Here is a 22,894-nt window from a genome sequence, read left to right on the forward strand (position 1 = left end):
TGTGTGTGTGATGTGTGCATTTGAAGTTGACTGAAACATTTGGCAGCAGGAAACTAGGCAAGCATGCATGTACATATGTGTGTGTGCGTGTATGAATGTCTGAGTGTGCATGCTGTGTGTGTGTGTGTGTGTGTGTGTGTGTGCGTGTGTTCATGCTCTCCAGATGTTCCTATACGCTCCATCAGGAAATGCTCCGCTCTGGATCTGCTTTAACAATTGGACCCTTTCTACTCGTACAGGAACTCTGGGGACCAATAGGATTGCAGCAATGTGTAATTGTGCATGTGTGTGACTGAGTGAGTCACTTAGATAGATAGATAGATAGATAGATAGATAGATAGATAGATTGATAGATAGATAGATAGATAGATAGAATGATTGATCGATAGATCGAGGGAGACAGAGAGTGCAAGCATGCGAGCGTTCACATCTGTGCATGAATGAATGACCAATGGGTGACAGGAAGACAGAACAACGGCGTCGTCAAGTGGATCTTGCGTGTGTGTGTGTGTGTGTGTGTGTGTGTGTGTGTGTGTGTGTGCGTGTGTGTGTGTGTGTGTGGTAAAAGAACTCTGCAGGATGAGAGGTCATGTGATACAGGGTTGAAGCTGCTAGGCTCCCACTAGTTCCTTTGTTCTGCCAAGACAACAGCAGACAAAAAGTGCTTTATGGGGGACTGAGCTGAAGGCAAGTTCAAGCGTACGCACACACACACACACACACACATACACACACACATTCTGAGAATTTGATGCCCCCCTCCCCTTCATCTTTCCTCTTTTTCTCTCTCAGATCCACTTGAGAGCTCCGTTTTCTCCATTATCTGCCTTCCTATCAGTCTCTCTCTCTCTCTGGTCTTTCATTGGCCACTTTGTCCTCCTTAGTAATCCTCTTGTGTTACTCTCCTCCAGTCTGAAACTACATCGCCAATCTCTCTCTCTCTCTCTCTCTCTCTCTCTCTCTCTTTCTCCCTCTCTCTCTCCCACACACACACTGAAGACTGCATAGTACTGTATATCCTGTAACTTGTTTTCTATAAATCCCTCAGACTGTTGTGATAGCCTTTTTAACGCACTTTACAATACAAAGCACTTTACTGACATTATACAATTTGCTTCTTTCTAAGTATGCTTTGTTTTGTCCAATGACTTAGGGATGAAGATTGCTGAAATGAGAACTGTCTCAGTATCTTGACTGCTCATTATAATTGTGTGTGCGCTGGTTTTTATGCAGCACAACAAATTAGCTCATTGAAGACGTTAAAGTTTCTGATCCAATCTAATCTCTTTCACACACGTTTTCTGGTTTTCCTCTCTCTCGCTCTCTCTCTCTCTCTCTCTCTATCTATCTCCCTATGTCTCCACACACACACACACGCACACACACACTGAAGAGTAAAGAGAGTAAACATATCCTGCATTTATGGGATCAATCTGTCTTGCACACTATTGTGGCTCTTGATATCCTCTCTCTCTCTCTCTCTCTCTCTCTCTCTCTCACTCACTGCCCCCCCCCCCCCCCCCCCCCTCTCCTTTAAGGATGGGCCTATAAGCACCATAACATGGGGGTTGGCCCCGTCCCCCTCTCTCCCATTGCCTCACATATCACCAGGATGGTGCTGCGCGCAACAGGGAGAAAAGGCGCTTTCTAAAACACAGGATTCTCTCAAAAACACTTTCATTTTGTGGTAGAAAAGCTCTGAACTGTCTGTTGCCCGGTTAGGAGTCAGAAAGAAAAAAAAAAAACATGGGGAAAGTGAACGCTTGTTTGAAACGAGGTTACATTATCCTGACGACTTTGATCGGGGTAAGTGCTTTTCTTCCTATGGGGGTGACAAAAACCTGCGTTAAAACCCCCCCGAAAACTGAGCTGATATGTTTCTCTGAGTCAAATCAAAGTAAAAGCGCTGCATAGAATCTGTAAATACATGTTTATGTTGGAATATGTTATTCCTTATGCTTTGTAACGTGTTGGACTCGTATTTCACCCACACTGTAAAAAAATATATATGTTAACAGGTTATTAAATCCAGTATTGAGCCAGTATTATATTTCTATAAACTGTAAAAAATCTGCCAGTGGGGTGAGATAATATTTATATTCGGTATTCGATAATTATAAATAATAGCCTACATTCTATAATTGTGTTAAATCAACCGACATTTCTTTGATAGGCTACTGATCTGCCGTATTCTGCCTTGCTCCATGATATTGACATTTGTATTGGAAACTAGTGGAATTATCTCAACCTATTACCTACTGGCATAATTTTCCACTTGTTTTAGGGGAAATTTGGACTTCATGACTGAGTCTGTGGCTAAATGATTTGCTCAGACGGAGATTGTTTTACAGTGTGAAAGTGAACCCCCAGTGGAGGAAAGTAGGAGAGGATACCAAACAGGACAGGACGAACATACGTATATGACATCATTGTAAACATCACAATAACTAAGGGCAAATCAAGGATAGTAAATAACAGTAAATAACAGTATATCTCTATCCCTATGCGTTCAAACCTAAACAAAAATCGCTATAATATTCCTATTTGGACTTAATCAATATAGTGTGTTTATTATTGTACTTTGGAATTTTGTAATCTCCTATGATGTGATAATATTCTTGTCATTTTCCTACTACTAGCCTATAAAGTGTTATAATGTGTTGCTGTGATATTTGTATAGTATCCTTCTAAAATATATTCCAGGATTACTATTGAATTAAATCAAATTTTATTTATTTAGCACATTTCAACTCAAAGTGTAACTCAAAGTGCTTTATAAACATGATTAAAAACAGTTCAGGGACATTGAAAAGACAGAACCAAGATAATCAACATCATGAAGCTGCACAAGAACAGGAGAAGTAGAAATTATCAATATGTAAATATGGATGTAAAAACTATATCATAATCCTCCTCTTCATCATCACACAGCTGCGAAGTCGACTAGGCAACATGTTGTTTTGCTGTTTCTCTGCCCCTACTTGTTTCCCATAACCGGTTTTGTTGGTCTGGGAGGTTTTTGGGCGCCAACTCGGTCTCTGGTGTTTCCAGGCTGTTTAATGTATTATGGGTGGATTCGTCTAATGTAGTTTGGCTCTGCAGGTGCAGCGTAGGCTGCACCGCTCACACAATTACTCATGATTTGGCCCAGAGGCCTCACAGCTGAGAAAGACGTTGTAGTTTCTGAGGAGACCATTACACTCAAAGCTTGTGTTGAGACTGGCCTACAGTGTAATGGCTACTCTTAGCAGATGTCGGGATCTTGTTGATTGCCTGCTAACTGACATTGATAGTCAAACAGAATAAATGGAGTACATAAAGTCATCCTTAGTCGAAGAAAGATAACTGCAGTTTAATGAGCAGAAAATGACAACTAATAGGTTAATACAGCAATGATGCCCATAATGCCATTGATAAGCATCATGCAATGCAAACACACCTCCACAATACATTAATTATTCTTATTAAGCAGTCACACATTCTCATTCCTTGTATCAAGAACGGTCACAATCAATTCAAGCAGTAAACAAAATCTCCAGTCCCAGTTTTAATATTCGGTGGTGAGGCTGCTCTCTGGTTTACATTTGGATTACAGAGTGGGGCTTTAAAATGTATTTACGGAACCAGGCCAGTATGTATGATGCAATGTGTTGTTGTTGCAGACCATCAGTGCCCTGCTGTTGGCAGCCACTCTGTTTGGCCATGGATACTTCTACGAGGCTGAGGAGGTAACACACACACTCAATAAACAAAACTAGGCAGCTCTATCTATCTATCTATCTATCTATCTATCTATCTATCTATCTATCTATCTATCTATCTATCCCATTCTATGCTATATTCCACTGTGCAAAAATGATTCATAACTTTAATGCTAACCCTTAAAGTGGTAATCTGTGAGATTCTTGTTTTTTTTTGTTTTGTTTTTTGGCATCATCTTTGGAGCGCTCATCACTGTGGTGTTTTTGCACTGCACTGCACGTTGATGAAGTTTGAGTTTGTGTAGATACCGGCCTTTTCTACATCATGCTGGCTATCACTTCCTCTAACTGCCCACTTCTTCTTCTATTTACCCAAACTTCTGTTTTTGCTGCTTTCAACATAAAACCTGCTGTGTACCGCATTGTTTTTCCCTAGAAAGACCTACTTGACACTGAAATGTAGTAAATGCAAAAACTTTCATGAACTGGCTATAGGTTTACTCACTATTGTGTTATACTAAATGCCAATAGACAGTAGCATAATTTAAATATCTATATGAAAAAATAAGCAAAATATAAGCAGAGGTGTCAAGCAGAGATGTCTTCAAATGATATATTCTTCAAATATAAATCCAACCAATGAGCACAGTTTTGGAATAACAGGCTACTGCTTGGTGAAAAAGTTGAAATGTCGTAATGGTCCAGTTGCAATCGACGGAAAAATTGTCTGGTGTGACTTAGCCTTAAGATGCAGGAACTAAACGCTTAATCATTTAGGCTTAAAATAGTCCCAGACCTCTCATGCTTAAAATAGTTCCACATCCCAACAGGCTTGATATAGTGGAAGACCCCTCAGTGTTGGAACTTCTTCTGTCATCACAAGGCTTCGGCTCTCTCCAACCACCAAGACGCCCGGTTTATATGGAATGTTTAACATGTGACGCTTTATTGATCCCTGTAGGGGAATCCTCTTTTCACTTGCCTCACTATACACAGGGAGGTCAAAGGTCAGTGTCAGCTACAGAGCAGCACTGCTGGAGCTGATAGAGATTCAGTGTTTTGCTCGATGACTCTTCAGCAGGCCGGATGCTTGAACCTGGGTCTGGTTGAAGAGCTTCGGCACCCTGCTGACCTCCAGCCTGCTGACCTGATTGTCTGTTTGTTTCCTCCCCAGATAGATGAGCTTCTCCCAGGAATAAGTCTCCTGTATGCTCTCGGCGTCATAACTCTGCTCCTGTCCATCATTGGTGTGTATGGCGCCTCCAAAGAAAAGAACTGGGCGCTGATAGTGGTGAGTGTCCTCTGCTCTTATTCCTTCACCTGTTGGAAGACAATTGGGGCACCTACAAAATAATTGGTAGCAGAAAATTAAAAGAAATCTTGGTACTTAGAACAAAGAAGAAAAACAGAGAGTGCTACAAAAATGGTACACAGTGTGAAAAAAGTAGAAATCTTGGTACTTTTGAAGGATAGTAGGTAACTTAAGTGTATTGTTCACAAAGTGTTAACACAGACTGAATCATCTGCATTTTTAAAGATTTTGATCCATGGTAATATCATTCATATTTGTGATTGAATGCAGTTGTAGTTTTTGTGTTTTTTATTTAATCTTTATTTAACCAGGCAGTTCAACTGAGATACAAACATTATGGGTTATTGTTAATGTTATCAGCTATTTTAAAAAATTAAAATATTTCGGGCATGTATTCATCTATATTTTCAAAATATTAATGAAGTTTTGGTATCTTGAAGACTGATATATAGCATTTTGGAATGAAGCATCAATTTGCCAAGTGAACCTTGGATGTTGGTTCTTGTAGCTGAACCAACCAGTGGTTTCTCCTTTGAATAACTGAATATTTTTATTTATTTTTTTATTATTGGATGATATTTTTTAGTGTTCCACTCAAGTTAGTGTGCTCATCCACATAGAGTCTTTCTGAGTAATTCTGCTTCCTTTATGTGTGTGTATGTGTGTGTGTGTGTGTGTGTGTGTGTGTGTGTGTGTGTGTGTGTGTGTGTGTGTGTATGTGTGTGTGTAATCTCCACACAAACAGAATTGTAAACTTGGCATCATTTTTATCTGACATTGCTGAAGTTCCCTCTGCTTTGCCAGCCCCCTTACTGGTTTGGTATGTGTGTGTGTGTGTGTGTGTGTGTGTGTGTGTGTGTGTGTGTTTGTGTGTCTGTAGTTTTTCTCTAAACTAATAGTCCTAAACTAAATAGTGAACTGTATGGCTGATTGTAAAATGCCTACATTTTTCTCAGAAATTGATTGTGCATATCTGTGCCTGCATGCTTATTTCTCTCTCTCTCTCTCTCTCTCTGTCTCTCTCTCTCTCTCTCTCTCTCTGTGTGTGTGTGTATTATAGTTTACAGTTGGAATGGCCCTGACCAGTCTGACCATGTTTGTGGAGCTCATGAAAGCACTTCCTGCACGAAATGAGGTATAAACAGTTGACTATTAAAGGTGTAGTCCATCTAAATTGTGCAACTGAACTAGCATCAGGGAAACAGGGATGCAAGGTGATAATTCTTTGACAATTCAGCTTCCCTCTCTGAGACATTTAGTGAAGTAAAAACTGCATTCATGGTGATCTATTTCAGTCATGCCATTTTTGTCATGTTAAAGGAAAAGTTCAAGATCTAGGAGTCCTTTCAACCCAATCATAAAGCACTTGCAAATGGTCTTTTGAGATATTGAAAGCAGATTTCTGGTGTTTGTAAGCAAGCATTCTGTCAATAGAGCTAAAAACATCCTGAAAAATGTATTGTAGCACCTTACAGCTTCCAAACCGTTTAACAATACTAGATAGGACTGCTAAGATTTCTTTCAAGACGTAATTTGACTTGCGCTAGTTTTTGTCATCAAATGCTAATGATTTCTGCTTCCAATATCTCAATAACAAAAACATGGCTGCTATTTGGTTGGAATGAATGGACTCCCAAGTTAGTGAATCAGACATGCTTCTTATAAACATTAAATATCCTTTTAATAGCGCTAGATTTCTAGATTTTTTAAAAATGTATCATGCCGCTTAATTCAAATATTTATCAAATGTTGTTTTGTTTGCAGGCAGGTGAGGAGGTGAGGCGGGAACACCTGGTCATGCTGCCGCTGAATGAAGCTAGCGAATCTGATAAAGTTGGCCTCCATAACTTGCAGGTCAATGTAGGTAACCTTGTGTGGTGGTGGTGGTGGTGTGTGTGTGTGTGTGTGTGTGTGTGTGTGTGTGTGTGTGTGTGCGTGTGCATGTGCATGTGCATGTGCGTATCTCTGTTTGATTCTCTATTTTACACATATGGCATACATCTCATGTATTTAAGGCTAAAGACAAGACAGTTTTCTGTGTCATAATAATCTAATTTGGAAACAAATCTGCCTTATCAGACTAGTCACCTTTACTTATTACATTACTGAACTGACCTGCACCCACACCACAACAAGCTCTTTTTCTTGCCAAGTTGTTATATATTTGGCCATCATTTGCACCCAGCCAATTCTCCACTGGACCTCCATATGATGGTGTCTCTAGTCTCTATATTTTATAACGTCCTCTTCTGTCTTCCCTCTCAGTTAGAGTGCTGTGGACTGGAGCAGGGCTACCAGGACTGGGGCTACGACATCCCCGAGTCCTGTGTCTGCACCGAGGACACCATTAATGAGTGTGTGAGTATCAAAGACAAGCAGGAATTAACATCCTCTCTGTGATTTTGAGTTTATTGCTGGATTTTGCTGCAGCTTTTGTCAAAATTTGGGACATACGTTTTTTGGGTAGTAAATTGGCAAGGAAAACACTGTACACTAAATTAATTCTAGCCAAAAGCAGCTATATTTTGGCTGTGGCTGGCCAAGTTTTTCTACTCTGCAGGCACTGTCAGCTGTCCATCCAATTTAATTTCTATTCTCTTCTTTGGCTTGAAACATAGAGAAAGTGGCTGTTGACTGAGTTTAGCACCTATCAGAGAAAGTCCCACTCCTGTCAGTTTTACCATCTTCAATCTGAATGTCATCTGTTTCTTTGTTATGTTTTAAATGGTTTGTCTTTCTTTCTTTCTTTCTTTCTTTTATACATCATTTAATTCATTATTCATTCATTAACTCATTCATTCAACTATTAATTCATGCCCATGTCTATTGCAGATGGCAGCTCCTAAGAATAGCAGTCTATACGAAGAGAGCATCGATGACAAGCTCATTAGGATTTATAAAGAGGTAAGAAAAAGCAAACATTATAATTCTAAATGTTCAGCAAATATTGTTTTGTTATTCTTATTGTTTTGTTGTCTTACTTACAGTACAAGAGCTGAATTTCATAATGAGATTACCTCCATTTTGGAAAAAGTGACACCTCATTCTAAAAAATAATTCATAGCACCAAATTAAAACAATTGATGATAAGTTTTGTTTTATTTTTTAACAAAAGGTTGCACAGCGTTTTGGACTACAGCTCTTAAAATAAAGCCAATGCATCATTTCGACGTATTCGAATAAGACAATCCATAAGACTTTGGTAAATAACAATGTAGAAGAAAACGGCAAAGGAAACTAGGAACCAAAACTGATAATCGCAGACGTATTACAACATTTGGGTGTCTGCCTTTCCTAGAAAAAGCCACAGCGTTTTAGGAAGCACGCAAACAGTTCCTGTGAAGTGCTATTAGAAAGATATCCTGTTCTCATGTGTTGGCACTGAGTCATGAGCGTTTGTGCATATGTGTTCAAATATATTACAAAAATATACAGCCCTTAAATACTCAGGTTTCTCTAACCCATTTTGACATACATGTACAGTATATTGTAATACACATCAGATTTTATGGAATATAAAACAGTATATTTACATTTATGTTTTAATAATACTAGCAACAACAGAAGCATATGTAAAACATATATGAATCAAAATGGGCATTTTCATTAGTGCTCATGCGGAAGGACAACACTCGAATAAACTGAAGATTTATTTATAAGGGAACAGAGGAAGAGGTTTGGTAAGGAACTAGGACTGATACTGTGGATTTTGGGGCTTTTGGGATTTTTGGAAGGAGGAGATTTTATAGTTTTAGTTTAGTTTATTTGCGCATATGCACAAATAATCAAATGCTTTACAGGTGAGACACCCTAAGAGACTTATAAAAACAACTGGGCAGCCGAAGCTAAAAAGGTCTGTGACTGTAGGAGAGTGTTAGATTGCAGGAGCTTACGTTTTGTGCTTGGTGATCTGTCCGTCCGTGATCCGTCCTCTGCTGTCAAATGATCAGTTAACTCTATAGCAACTAATAACAACACATGCTGACAGCCCAAGAGGGTAAGAGGTGAGGTGATTTCTGACTTGGTGTGTACAGCATTATGAGCATCTATACTATTCTCTTGTAAAACGGGTCTTTTCTTCTGGAGATCATCTGCTAGAGCTGCTGTTGTTTTCTGAACCACAAACAGAACTACAAAACGCTCCTAATCGGTGTTGACTCTCCTCCATTCGTACCCTCTTTGAGAAAACGTACCCTCTTTAAGAAGCAAAGATGCTGCGATTAAAAGTCAAATGAGATGCGTCGCCCCGAACTAGACGTGTGTGTTGAAAATGATGTTTTGTTTTGTCTTTTCATCGTTAGTGCAGTCTGCTATAAGATATATGCATTGATTGATCTGCTCTTCTGTTCCAGCCATGCCTTCCAATCTTGCTCTCCCATGTCCATACGGCCATAAACTTCATAATAGCAATGCTGGTCGGACTCACAGTACTCTGGGTACGTACTGTCTCTATCTGTTTATCTGCCTGCCTGTTTATCTTCTGTATCTCCCTCATTCTTTCTTCACCCTCTCCCTCTTTCTCCTGCTGTCTCCACACTGATGGGTTTTTTTTTTCCAATGTGACTTGTGAACTGGAGTTCACAAGTCTATGCAACATGCCATTTAAATTGGCTCCTCGATTAGTCATCATGCCATAGTCTCTCTCTCACCCTCCAAAGGCAGATTCGGGCTTCCCTGCAAAGCCACTGGGTTTGAGAAGGCAAACAAGTTAGGAAAATGACATACTGGGCAGCCCAAACATTTTCTTCTCCATCATTTACATTTTGGGCCTTTCGTTGACACTCTTTGTCCAGTGTGAGCAGGTAGGGGTTCAGTGTCAGTGAACAGATGGCTGCTGCATGGTGCATCAAACCTGTGGCCTTTAGGTCCCAGGATGGTCATCCCCCACCAGAAGTAGGAGGTGTTGTTTCCCTCTGAGTGAACCACTTCTTTTCAAAGCATTTATTACCAGTAACTCACACATGTTAGTCTTTAGTCTTATCTGTTTCTCAAGCTGAGTATAATTTAGAATATATCTCTTATGTGTTTTTTATCTTTGTCTGCTCTATTTATTTTTCCACGGATTTCTGTTATCTGTGGTTCAAGTCAGTGTAACATGTCATCATGTCCATGTGCTCTCTCTCTCTCTCTCTCTCTCTCTCTCTCTCTCTCTCCCTCTCTCTCCCCTCCAGATGCTGTCAGCAGGCCTGTGTGTCGGCATCCTGTGTCAGTTGAGGCGGAGGGTCGATGTCCCTCCAGTGGTCTACAGTCCAGAGGCTAAAGCAGGGAACTACACCACTCTCACAGACGCTGCCGAAAACGCCTGAGGTTGATTTTTTTCGCTCTTCAAAATAGCCAAGGTCATTATTGCAGCATATTTAGCCAAAATTATAGGATGGATACAAGGGTAATGTGGGGAGGTATTAAAGGTGCTGAGCTGAGTATAGTCAGTCTCTTCAACACAGTTTACAGTTAGTAGTCTCTTAAACAGTGCATGTTGCCTCCAACAAGTTGCATACTGCTGCAGTCGCATAAAAATGTGACTGTGTTTTTTTTCTTTCTTAAATTGAAAGTTAATACAGCCATTTATGTGATGAGTGAGTTTCATGCCATCTTGGCCCTTGAAACCTGTTAAAATCCATGATTCAATTTCAAAAATGCAAGGTCATCAAATCTGCATGGGATGATTCTTTGTTTCTGAAAAACCTACTTTATGCAGATATATGTTTTTCGTCTGACTGGCAAAATTCTTAGTTATGCAATTTGTCAGAGACAACACATAGTGGCAGGACAGGGCAAAATAGAAATGTATATTTTGTTTTTATTTTATTTTCTAAAGCAAAGCTTCTAAAGTGTGATACTCAAGGAAAATGATAAAACCTAAGATACATAAACTGCATATTACATCTTCAGTCCAGTTACAACATAGTAGAAATCACGTCAAATACATAAAAGTCACTTCACTCACTGGGGGTGTTTGTTTCACCCTGCCTGGAGTGCCAGCAGGGTGGGTTGATCCTGGTGCAGTAGTCTCCACTGTGTTCATTGGGCTCCAAACTGTTCAATTAAATGAAGTGTTAATTGACATGAAGTGTGGCAACCAATAACAAAATGTAAATTTTCCAGTGGCATTTTGGTCCCAGATTGTAAGATTACACATGTAAGCAGTGAACAGTAAATTAAGGCTTAAATTGTGGAAATGGACTGTCATTTAATAATAATAAGATGGTTTATGGAGAAGTCATTTTAAGAAAAAGCACTGAAGATGTGACTGTAAAAATATTTACATTATATGGATGTATTGCAGCTCTATTAAGAATGTCAGGATTGTGTCTTTTTTTTTTTTTTTAGCTTTCTGGAATAATAAATGGCCAAGGCCATTACTGCGTCATATTCAAATTTTATGGTAACTTTTTTTTTATAGTTTCAACTTTTTGTTTGCCTTTAGATTGATGAAACAGCCTGAGTCCGTAAATATTGTTTTTTCTAATGTGGTGTCATTGCTGTGTATGCAGATGCAGAGTGGCATGACACCTGCTATTTCCAAGATCAACTGTTGATAGTACTGTAGGGAAAGGAAAAGGAAAAGGAACAGGAACACAGACAAAGAGGGATTTTGCAGCCAATGTCTTTTATGGCCCCTTTGGGTGCAACTGCCAAATTCCTACAAAGCATTTCTCATGTTCACTGGCATTGCAGTGCCACAGCTTCCAGCCTCTCTTAAATCAAGGGGAATATACTGTATATACTGTATAGGAGAGGGTTAATGGGGTTCAGGTGCCGCTCCTTGCTCTCTCCGCCTCCCAACCAGAGCTTGATCCCGCCCCCGCTCCCCGCAGTTACATACATCATAAAACATAACTCACATGAAACATAACATGTTTGTCTCGCTGACCGCCAAATACAGTGTTTATATTGACTTTTTTTTATTTGTTTCCTGGTTTGGATTTGTAAAGACAGAGTTATGAGTTGCCATTGAGACTTTGTATTGTGTGTAATAAAAAGAGTGATGTATTGTATTCATTTTCATTTGACATTTCGTTTGACAAGTCATTTGAAACACACCACAAAAGGTAAAGGTCGGGACAATTTTGTGATGGAACATCTGAGTAAATACATTGTAGTAAGCCAAAACAGGAAGGGACTGTCAGCCTGAAAACAGCAGAATGATTCCCCCTGTCATTTGTACATATAATCACATCATGAGTTGTTAACAAGGGACACTAGGGACACAGCTATGAAGATAAACACAGACCTAAATTAGCTACCGTGAACACATTTCAGCATAGATTTTAAATTCTAAGAAACTAGACCAAAATGAACAATAAAAGACAGAATCAGGAGACAAGAATCCCGTTTTCTTTTTTTATTTATAGCTGATTATAAAACATAAACATAAATTCATTCCATAAATAAAATTAAAAAAACATACTGACTTTAGGAGAGAAAAACAAAAAAATACAATAATTTGGAAGAACCTATTATATTTGTAATTAATGGTTAAAGTGCACAAGTAGACAGAAGATGTTTTGTTTCAGATTAAATCCCTTTAGAAACAGTGTATATTACTCACAGTGCCATTACGACTGCAGACAGCTCATGCAACAAGTCATACTGGAAGTGATATGGCATTTGCCTGGTAACAGTGGTATGGGCCCTAACAGCCAGGATTTTTGCAAGGATATTGATCCATTTTCCTACAAAAAAGGGCTTCTGAAAAAGCTTCCCCAGCAATTTGAAACTCTCCAAACCTTGAAAGCAAATAATTTGTTTTCAAGGCGAAACAAGTGTAACATATAGTGGATTTGTGATTCCCCTGCTGCACACGTAAACCTCATTTTCACTGTGACTAGTGAAGACGGATCGTATATCACTTGGGGTGATGTGGTCGCAACGATATATATAGTGTGCATGACAGGGCCCTTTTAAATCAAGACATTCTGGTATCGCTTTAAGCCCTGTGACTCATTCTTTCTTCTCGCCTGATAGGCCTAATTCACCAATGACAGTCGCTGCAGGCACAGGGACAAAAAATGAGGCATTTGCAACAGATCTGTGTGTGTAGTTTAGGGACAACGCATGTATAACTCACTGGTGTTACTTTTCAACACCAACAACGTGCGATAACACGTGTTAATAGCAATGTGTTGCTATAGCACATATTATCCAGGTTATGGTAGACAGCATATTGCGTTCACATGTGCCAACTCAAACAAGGTGCAGTTGAGTATCCCTATTAATATCAAATGAGTAACGTGTATGAAAATGTACTCAGTGACTATGAGGTGCCAGGAACACAGTATTTGTGAGTTTGAAGAAGAGCCAGGAACTCCTTTTTCCTCTTTATCTGGACCATCAGCTTGATGCTCAAAACAAGTAAAACCACCTGGGAACAGAAACACAAGAGTTCAAGTTTACAAGCCTACTGTGGTGCGCAGTGATGGTGTAAAGGTTACGACCCAAACCACATGCTGACCTAGGATCAAATCCCGTCTCAACCCCTACTCTGTGTTCAACCTTAAGCCTGTGTTCAAATACTGTGTACTCTCCCTTAATATAAAAAAAACAACAACATCCCAATGTGGAACCAGGAAACTGATTCACTACCAACAGTGATTTTTAGTGATCATCTTAGTGCATTTCTTTCTTGATGGGATTGGCGTCTTTTGTGTCTTCACTCAGAATGATAATTATGTTTGTCGCATCTCTACGCATCTCTATGACTAGATGGGATGCCGATGGAACATTTACAGGAGGTTTTGGACTGACACGTCTGAAACACTGTTTTCTAATGGCATTGTAAAGTTGGAGGTTCTTGCTGATTACCTCAAATCATCCAGAAACTGCACTGCATGATTAGCCTTGTTGTGTGCCAGCGTGTATTATGAAACTGTCCAAGTTGCACCAATGTCACCAAGACAAATTTCTGTACATTTATTATACTTGGAGATTTTTTGTCATTGTTAACCTCGTCGTTTAGGAGATAATGTGGACTAAGACCCAAGAGCTGCCATCACTGAGAGAAATCTATCTGCTCATTTTTACTCTATTTTGACCGTAGCCTGGATTTGGTAGGTGTGTAAACACATATAAAACTGCAAAATAATGTTACTGTGTTTTTCTCCCAGCCCAGATTAATGGCTGCTGTAGGCATCCCAATCTCATAAATAAGCAATAAAGAACATAAATATACACAGGCCAGTTACGTTTTGGGTACGGCTGTCGCTAGAGATGCTACCAGTATCTTTATGTCTGGTAACTGCAGAGATGTTAAAATCTTTTTGTTTTGTTTTTGCCCAGCCCCTCCTCTGTACGTGTATCTATTGTACAGTCTACCAAACACAAAAATGTGTAAAATATAAAAACATGCAAAGACACATACCCAAAACATTGCACTTCCGAATTTGAAACCGATCGCAATTGAGAAAGCACGTTTCACTGAGGCCATATAGAGTGGCAAGCAAGGCTGTAAATAAAAGTGTTGTTAGTTATGTTTACAGTTGATAAACGACAAAAATGTAGATATAAAAACTGATAAAACCTTGATACAGGAATGTTGTTATTTATTCTCCCGTCTGGATACTGTTGTTTTGACCCTTACGCTCCTGTTTACTGGCTGCTTTTGCAATGTTGGCGATACATGAATTTAAATTTATTCTACTGATGCACTTAATGCAAGTCACTCTGAATAAAAGTGTTAGCTAATGCCTAACATTTAGGCAAACAGCATTCTCAGTGGTCAGCTGGAGAAAAGATAAAGAGGAGACAGAGGGGAGGGATCCCATTTAAGCACACTAGAACTCAGTGAAGTGGTATTTGCTAATAATCCTTAACAGAGTAGCAGATGGGTGGAGTTTAGTGCATCAGGACAATTAAGATTGTGTCGGGGAAGTTACAACTACTAAATTGAGTTTCAAATACGTATGTGTGATTGTTAAAACTCTCTGGCACTCATTGTGTTGTCCTATGTGGCAAACCTAACCCACCTTAAACTCTGAGGTTATAACAAATGCAAAGAATTATTTGCAGATTTGTTTTGCCCCGGCCCGCTCCCAGTCCCCACTGATTCAATTTAGAAATGAAGAGAGAAAATGTGCAGGAAAACAACAGTTTACACCACCAGTTTGCCTGTTTATTTTTCTAAATAATCTTGAGATGCTTTACCTCTTGATAAATGAGCTGCTTCTTTTGAGCCCCGACGGTGAAATTGCCCCGCAGTCTAACCTGGTAAAGAGTTCAATCTCTCATTACATAAGAGGACAAAAATGAAGTTCAACAAGTACTGGCGAAAGAAATGTTCTACATTAACAAGATGAGAAAGAGAAGAATATCATCATGATCTTCAACATCACCATCGACATAACAAATTCCAATTTCCCTTTTAGCCTGTCTCGACTAAAGGACATTAATAACGATGAGTCATCTCTACTGGTTATATTCTATTTATACTCTAATGTGTGGAAATACTCACACATCTTCTTTCTGGGTATTCACAGAGACAGGAGGCGGGGATGGAGGAGCCCCAGTCTTTGTAGCCTTCTACAAGACCACAGCACTTATACTGCGGAGAGCGGCCACACACACACACACACACACACACACACACACACACACACACACACACACACACACAATACAAAACAAAAACAAGTAAACATGTCATCCCACACAAATGATGCAGGCACCCTTTGGGCCAGTCACTAACAAGATGCATCATCCTTCCAGGTTCTATCAAAATCAGACTGATGGTGTAGCAGTTCTGGCTTTTCGAAATTCTGAATTTTTAGCTTTAATTGTAGCGTCCCCATCAGGCCAATCTGTGTATTTTTTTAAATGCCAGAACAAAGTGCATCATCCCTCACATTTGAGTAAGAAATGTTGACCTTTATTAGTACTCCGACTAGGCCAATCAGTGTAATTTGTAAGGATAGCTGGATTTGTATAGCAGGTTTCAGGAGTCGGAGTTAGGGCCAATCAGTGTAATTTTTTAAAATGCCAGAACACAGTGTGAAGATGCATTATTCCTCCAAGTTTCGTCAAAATTGGACCAGAGGTGTCCGATATCACCTGAGACATCGTGTTTGATGGACACGGCCCATTTCATTGCGTGTGGGAGAGAAAAACAAACTACAATACGATGCAAGATTGCAGTTGAGTTCTCTTTCCACTGCATTGGAAAACTGTATGATAAGAGTGTCCGGGGTAGAGCTGAAGCCGTAGGAATAACAGCTGCTTACATATGCTTGCATATGCTCCAGCAGGGTTCGGTTGACCAGGCTGTTTACATGTAATGGCATCTTGAGTGCTGACTCCCTGAGTGACGACTCCCTGTCCACCACTTCTGCCTGAGGAGAGAGACATCACAGTGAACAGTGCATTTGTATTGGGCATTAAATATTAAGACACGGATAGTCTTTTGTTATCTGTTCTGCGTTTGTTTTTCGGTTAATCTGGTGGTGTTCGACTTTTTTATGGGTGTAGATGTGAAGATGAGATGAAATAAACAATTTGATCACAATTTGTGTGTAAAAGCAGAGCAACCAAGAACTGTAGACCTACCTCGTAAATAGGTTGGTATGTCAGTGCTGTCTTAACAATCATTGTTTGGCTGGCTGCCGCCATCCCAACTGCAAACTACACACACACACACACACACACACACAGAAACACACACACAAAAAGACATACAACCGAAAGTGAAAGAGAAGAATGATTTGTGGAAAATACATTTTTTTAAAAACTACTGACCTATTTTGAAGCCCCCCTAAACACACACACATGCCCCCCTAAACACACACACACACACACACACACACACACACACACACACACACACACACACAGGTATCAAATCTTACAGGACTCATGCACAGCCATTTTTTCTCCACATGCTCCTCCCAAACCACAGACACAGGAATACACACAGTAACACAAATACACACACACACACACACACACACACACAACACAGCAGATCTTACCAGAATCAAGCACCATCTTTTCTCCTTACAGGCTCCACACACACCGAGCACAGAGAGCAGCAGACAGCCAAATCCCAGGATGTATAGGCATACCAGTCCAGAAACTCCATACTTGTCCAACTGAGAGAGAAGAACAACACTGGTGTTAAAGGAATACACTGACTGTTCAACACAGACATAGAGCAGGGTTGTCAAGATAAAATGGCCACCACTGAAGACTGCAATAATGAACAACAGTAATGAGATACTTTATTGATCCCCATAGGGAAATCCTCTTTTTCTCCTCCCCCTCACAGGGAGGTCAGAGGTCAGGTTCAGCTACAGAACAGCACCCATGGGGCTCGTAGGGAGTCAAGTGTCTTGCTCAGGGACACTTCTGTGGGCAAACGCTTGTCAACATGGGGGTTCGAACCCAGGTTCTCCAGTGGAAGGACGGTATCTCTAATCACAAGGGCGTCCCGCTGCCCATCGACCAAACTGTCTGCCTCTGCTGTGGTGGAGGCCATACTGAGGCAAATAGCCCCCCGAATACCCAAGCTGTCCTGAATATACCAGCCACTGTTTCTTTCTTTGAAGATACTGTTATAGCCCATGTATAAGCTTCATTTCTAATTTCTAAAATCTAAATTTCTCTAACAAATGTTTAAGTAAAGCTCCAGTCTGCCAATGCTACAGGAAGGGAAGGAAAGCGTCTGTCATCCAGTTAGAGGAACAGGACAGTCTTACTTTGGTGCCCCCTAAGAGGTATCTATGAGAAGATACTGTCACCGCCAGCATGAAGAAGCACAGGGCCTGTAAGGAAAAGCACACACAATTAGTTTAGTTTGCAAGCTACTTAAAGTTAAGACAGTACTTATCATGAAGAGTTCATTTCCACAACACTATACATCCATTTAAGAAAAAAAAAAATCATTAGCTCAAGTTTGCCATTCAATTCATTCTGAAAAGATGTTATTTTGTCAACCAAGGACTTAAGTTTCCTTTGAAAAGTGCCATCATCATCATCATCATCATCATCATCATCAGAGTATCCCATTTTGGAACCTAACTCTTCATGTTTAAGTGCTGAAATGCCATGCAGCCCTCACAAAAAAACAACTAGTAATCCCATATCATTAAAAAGGTAGAAATAGCACAGAAAAACTATAAATTTATACAGCATTTAGGAATATTTTAGGAATATTATAGTGATACCATAGGAGACACACACATACCATAAAGTACGATAAGGTCACTCTGAACTCGCAATTGAGTTGGCACAGACATGTAAGTCCGTACAGGAACATTAGATGAATAGATAACCCCTCGAATATTTTTCATTCGAGGTGATTTGTAGAGGGAAGTGAATGGTTTTTCCCTTGTAAATACTAATTTATAATTAGTATGGGCGTTAATTCGATAGTTACTAATGGTTTTCCTCCCCATACCTCCTTGATGCATTTCCACACATTGCTGACACGTTGGTGTCGTGGAATAAAATCTATTGGGTGTCATAAAATGGAGTGTAAAAATAAATTAGATTTATTTTAATGAAACACATGACTGCAGTGTAACTCGATGCATTTTTCTACATAAATGACATAGCCTACTGCAGGAAACCATGATTTTCAGTCAGTGGATGTCAGACACCCATAATAGAGATAGCATGACAGTCCTGTTTGGAATTTAATTATTAGGCCATATGGTGAGTTATGGCCAAACAAATAACAAGTGCAATTTAAAAGACATGAGTAAAACGAATAAACGAACTAAAACGAATAAAATGCCAACAAATACAGATGGCTGAGAGTGCAGAGATTGAAACCCACTGAAATTAACCTACCATATTCACAGCATTCAAAAAGATAAACGGCCTTTTGAGACTCGTTTTATCCGCCACCACGATCACCGTGGTCGGCTGCATGATGATGCTCTTCCAGGCGCTAAAACGCTGTTTTCCACATATAGATTATTATGGCTATATCCCTAGTCTGTTTACAGTATTTGTCCGCACCGTACGTCACCGGGGTGCATTGGCTGTGGGGCTTGTGCTGCCTTAAAGTGCTGTTGGAAATATTGAAATTCTGCAGGTTGAGCGCACATGAACGACCAAGCAAAGTCATGTTTAGGGGGAGTGGGCGGTCATATCAACAATTGATGGTAAAAGCAATGGATAAAACATCAACTTTTGGCTTATAGATTAATTAAAACATCAATTAGTGCGCCTTGGAAGCATTTTCTCCTCTTTATTCTGCCGTTGCAGCACAAAGTGTCTCTTTGCTGCTTGATTTCTAAAATAAAACAGCAGCCACCTAAATTCCATTTTGTGACAGCACAGTTTGTCATTAATTCCGCCCAAAAGCAGTCATATTTAGTCTACACTTCCACTAAGCACCTACGACTTAACAGTAAATGCAGCACTATTGGCCAGCCGGCTCCGCCCTCAATTTTCTCTATTTTTTAATGCGGCAAATGGTTGGATTACTATCCTTTAAAAGTGTCAATCAAAGTTTTACAACAATACGTCATTGTTAGGCGGAGAAATAAAAAGAATACCGAACACATAGGTAAAATAGATTAAATGGCAATAATATTATACTCCCATGATATCAAACAAAAAGCATATGTATTTTTGGAAAGAAAAACGCCCATTTGGACAAGTAGTGAGTTCAAAGCTGTCACTGTAGCCTGTTAAGATTGTGCAACGCTATTGTAGCTAATGTTAGGCTAAAGTAGGCTACCCAAAACCTAGGCTATACCTTAACTCAAGTAGGTTTGATAGGGTCCCCGATAGGCTACTTGGCTGACATTTTATTGCAGTAGAGTTAAAATTGAAGCATGGCAGTCTAATTTGGCAGTCTATTTAGATTGCCATGAAACAAGGCAGTCTAATTTGCTGTCAAAACGACTTTAAAGGCATTAAAAGGAGATTCAAACTAGGGCGACATAGCCATCGAACTTTTATTTTGAAGACGCCGAGCTCAATGCGCGTGACGTCACGTAATCACTTCCTGGTCTGTGGCGGCAGCGTTTGAACCAAGGAGGTTCTATATTAATAATTTTAATATAGAAAGTTTGAACAGCTAGGAGTTTGTAAACCTCAATGTATAAGGTAAGAGATGGTCAGGTGAATCGTGCACCGTAACGACAGGTGGCGCGAAGAACACGTTTTTAATCGTTCTGCATACTTTAGTCGAGTGTTGACACTTTCGTTTTAGCTCTAGTTTGATGATAGCGTCGAGTGTGCCTTTCTCTGGACAGAAAGTACGGACCCTTCACTTGTTTGGGCCTCGTTATGCTGTTAACAGTGTTTTACAGATAACCACTTTGTGTTTCCATCTTCATCCCAAATTCCCACTGCTGTAAAACTGTAGGAGTTTCCTGGTAAGTTGCTTGTTGTGTTGGGCTACTTACTCTGATGGACTGAACAAGATGAATTCATTATGAACGTCAAAAGTGCTTTGATTATCATCTCGTTACTTGCTGCAATGTATAGTACTGAAAAATACTTTCCTAGACCGATACACTGCTGCCATAAATGGATTCACCTGATTGGCAGTGACAATCAGATATGTTGAACTGTATTATTTACATAAGTTCAATACATGTGTGGTACATCTCCCACTAACTTTTAAGGCAAAGGTTTGATTTATTGATGAATTAGATTGTAATTTATATTCTATTTTACTTGTCCATGGCCACATCTATCCTCTGTGTGACGAAATTATATCAGTTATCTATTCAGTTTTCTATGTGTTTTGGTTAATTCCCCGCTGGTGTTTAGGCCATGGCTGAAATGGAGAGCTTCCAGCTGTATTCGGAGATCAAGTACTATGCTGAGAAAGGTGTCTATCATCCTTTGACACTTTCTGATGAAAACCCTGAAAGCAGGAAGGCGGCTATCAACAGATCTTCTAAGAGTTACATAGTAAAAGGTTGGAAATTGTATACATTATGCATTTGGATATCCCAATAGTAGAAACACTGCAATAATACCAAAACACCTCAAATAGTTATTAATTAATAATGAAAAATAAGTTATTTCCAAAAACATTTATTAGGGATTTTTTTCTATTAACTCAGTAGACATGAATTTGCAACACTGCCTATTTAAGTCAGCATGTCCTGCTCAGTATTAAAAGTAACAATTGAGTTGCTTATTGCTGAATTGCTAGTCTTATTTTATCAGATAACCGGCTGTACTACCACTTCCGGAGCAACCTGCGTCTGGTAGTTATGAGCATGGAGGAACGGGATCAGGTGTTGAGGGAGTGCCACGATCGTCTCGCCCCTGGGGAGCACCCGGGCCGGCACAGGACGGTGGAGAAGATTAAAGCATCATACCACTGGGCCAGCATCAGAGCGGACACTAACAAATGGGTGAGACATCTTGACGAAAGTGTTACACCATTCCAAAACAATTTCAGCACGTTTTGATGGAAGTTTCTCTCTTTATTGTGCAGGTTGAGGAGTGTCCTCAGTGTCAGCACAACGGCAAGGTTCAGAGGGCGTCTCCTGTCCTGCACCCCTTCAAGGTGACCCGCGCATGGAGTGTTTTGGGGATTGACTTGATTGGACCACTTCCCAAAACGTCAAAGGGCAATAGGTATGTTGTTGTAATCTACCCTCACCGGCCACTTTATTAGGTACACCTGCTCATTAACAAAAAATCGGGTGCTCCTCCAAACAGCGAATCATGTAGCTGCAACTCAGTATATGAAGCATGCAGACATGGAGAAGTGGTTTTGTTTTTTGTTCGACCAAACATTAAAATGGGCAAGATGTGTGATCTAAGTGACTTTGACCGTGGTCTGATTGTTGTTTCCTGCATCTCGGAAACAGCTGCCCTCCTGGGATTTTCACACACTACAGTCTCTGGAGTTTACAGAGAAAGGTGCGATAAACAAAAAACATCCAGTGAGCGGCAGTTCTGTGACTGAAAACAGCTTGTTAATGAGAGAGGTCAGAGGAGAATGGGTAGACTAGTTCAAGCTAACAGAAAGGCCACAAATGCTCAAATAACAGCTCTTTACAACAAATAACAGCTCTTTACTACAGTGGTGTGCAGAAGGGCATCTGAGAACGCACAAGTTGTTGTCCCTTATGATAAATGGGCTACAGCAACAAATGACCAGCCGGTACTAGATAGTTGTACCTAATAAAGTGGCCAGTGAGTGTATTTAGTCGATGCACCTAGTGGTACCTAGCCAATATCGGCTAACAATGCTCAATTTATAAACAATATGTTAAACAGTACACAAAGCATACTCATTACTTTGTTACACACACACATGCATGCAAGCACATGCTTACACACACACACATACACACACACAGGCATTCATCTCAACAAATTCCCTCATGCATGGGTAGCTGTACTTTCACAGACCAATTTCACATTCGGTTTTTAGTGCTGGGCAGCACAAGAGAAAGGTCTGCTAAAACCCACTATTGTTATGGCATAGAGGATGAAAAAGTGTGTAGGATTAAGTAAACTTCATGTGAGTCAAGTGTGCTATATTATTTCTGAAAGTTCAAAAAGGTTAAAATAATACATTCACTCAAATGCAACATGCTGTATGTGATCTGTCTTGCAGCTTTATCGTCACCATGACAGATCTTTTCACTAACTGGGTTATTGCGAAGCCCATTTTCAACAAAACTGCTGCCGAAGTGGTGAAAAAGATTGTCAGTGTCCTCCTAGATTTCGGACTGGTTGAACAAATGATAACAGACCGAGGACCCACGTTTGTGAACAAGGTACACATTTAATACGTCAAATTTCAGTGTGCCAAATATTTAGACTTGGTGTAATCAAGCTGATGATAATTAAAGAGTACTTTAGTAGCTAATATGTGCGTACACTGATGCTTCTACAGGTCAACCGTGGGATATTTGAGGTGTTTGGTATTACACACTGCATCACCTCCGCTTGCCGCCCT

At 39.9% G+C, this 22,894-nt stretch overlaps 2 protein-coding genes across 2 annotated transcripts; one reads left to right on the top strand and one right to left on the bottom strand.

The window, feature by feature from the left end:
- The first annotated feature begins 1,604 nt into the window (after positions 1-1,604).
- LOC139923143 (tetraspanin-8-like) lies at positions 1,605-11,653 on the top strand. Its single transcript, XM_071913865.2, has 9 exons — positions 1,605-1,806; positions 3,663-3,728; positions 4,876-4,992; positions 6,074-6,148; positions 6,778-6,873; positions 7,279-7,371; positions 7,846-7,917; positions 9,366-9,449; positions 10,185-11,653. The coding sequence occupies exons 1-9, from the start codon at positions 1,747-1,749 to the stop codon at positions 10,317-10,319; spliced, it is 798 nt and encodes a 265-aa protein (XP_071769966.2). The 5' UTR covers positions 1,605-1,746; the 3' UTR covers positions 10,320-11,653.
- A 1,466-nt stretch (positions 11,654-13,119) lies between these two features.
- On the bottom strand, positions 13,120-18,876 carry LOC139923144 (tetraspanin-8-like). The gene is made up of 9 exons (XM_071913866.2): positions 18,796-18,876; positions 17,687-17,765; positions 16,974-17,077; positions 16,552-16,626; positions 16,230-16,337; positions 15,464-15,553; positions 15,157-15,216; positions 14,375-14,458; positions 13,120-13,378 (listed from the first exon to the last, which is right to left on the bottom strand). Exons 1-9 carry the CDS (start codon positions 18,874-18,876, stop codon positions 13,271-13,273), a joined length of 789 nt encoding a protein of 262 aa, XP_071769967.1. The 3' UTR covers positions 13,120-13,270.
- Positions 18,877-22,894: the final 4,018 nt, after the last annotated feature.

The sequence above is a fragment of the Centroberyx gerrardi genome, chromosome 24 (assembly GCF_048128805.1).
Source record: "Centroberyx gerrardi isolate f3 chromosome 24, fCenGer3.hap1.cur.20231027, whole genome shotgun sequence".
NCBI classification, from domain to species: domain Eukaryota; kingdom Metazoa; phylum Chordata; class Actinopteri; order Beryciformes; family Berycidae; genus Centroberyx; species Centroberyx gerrardi.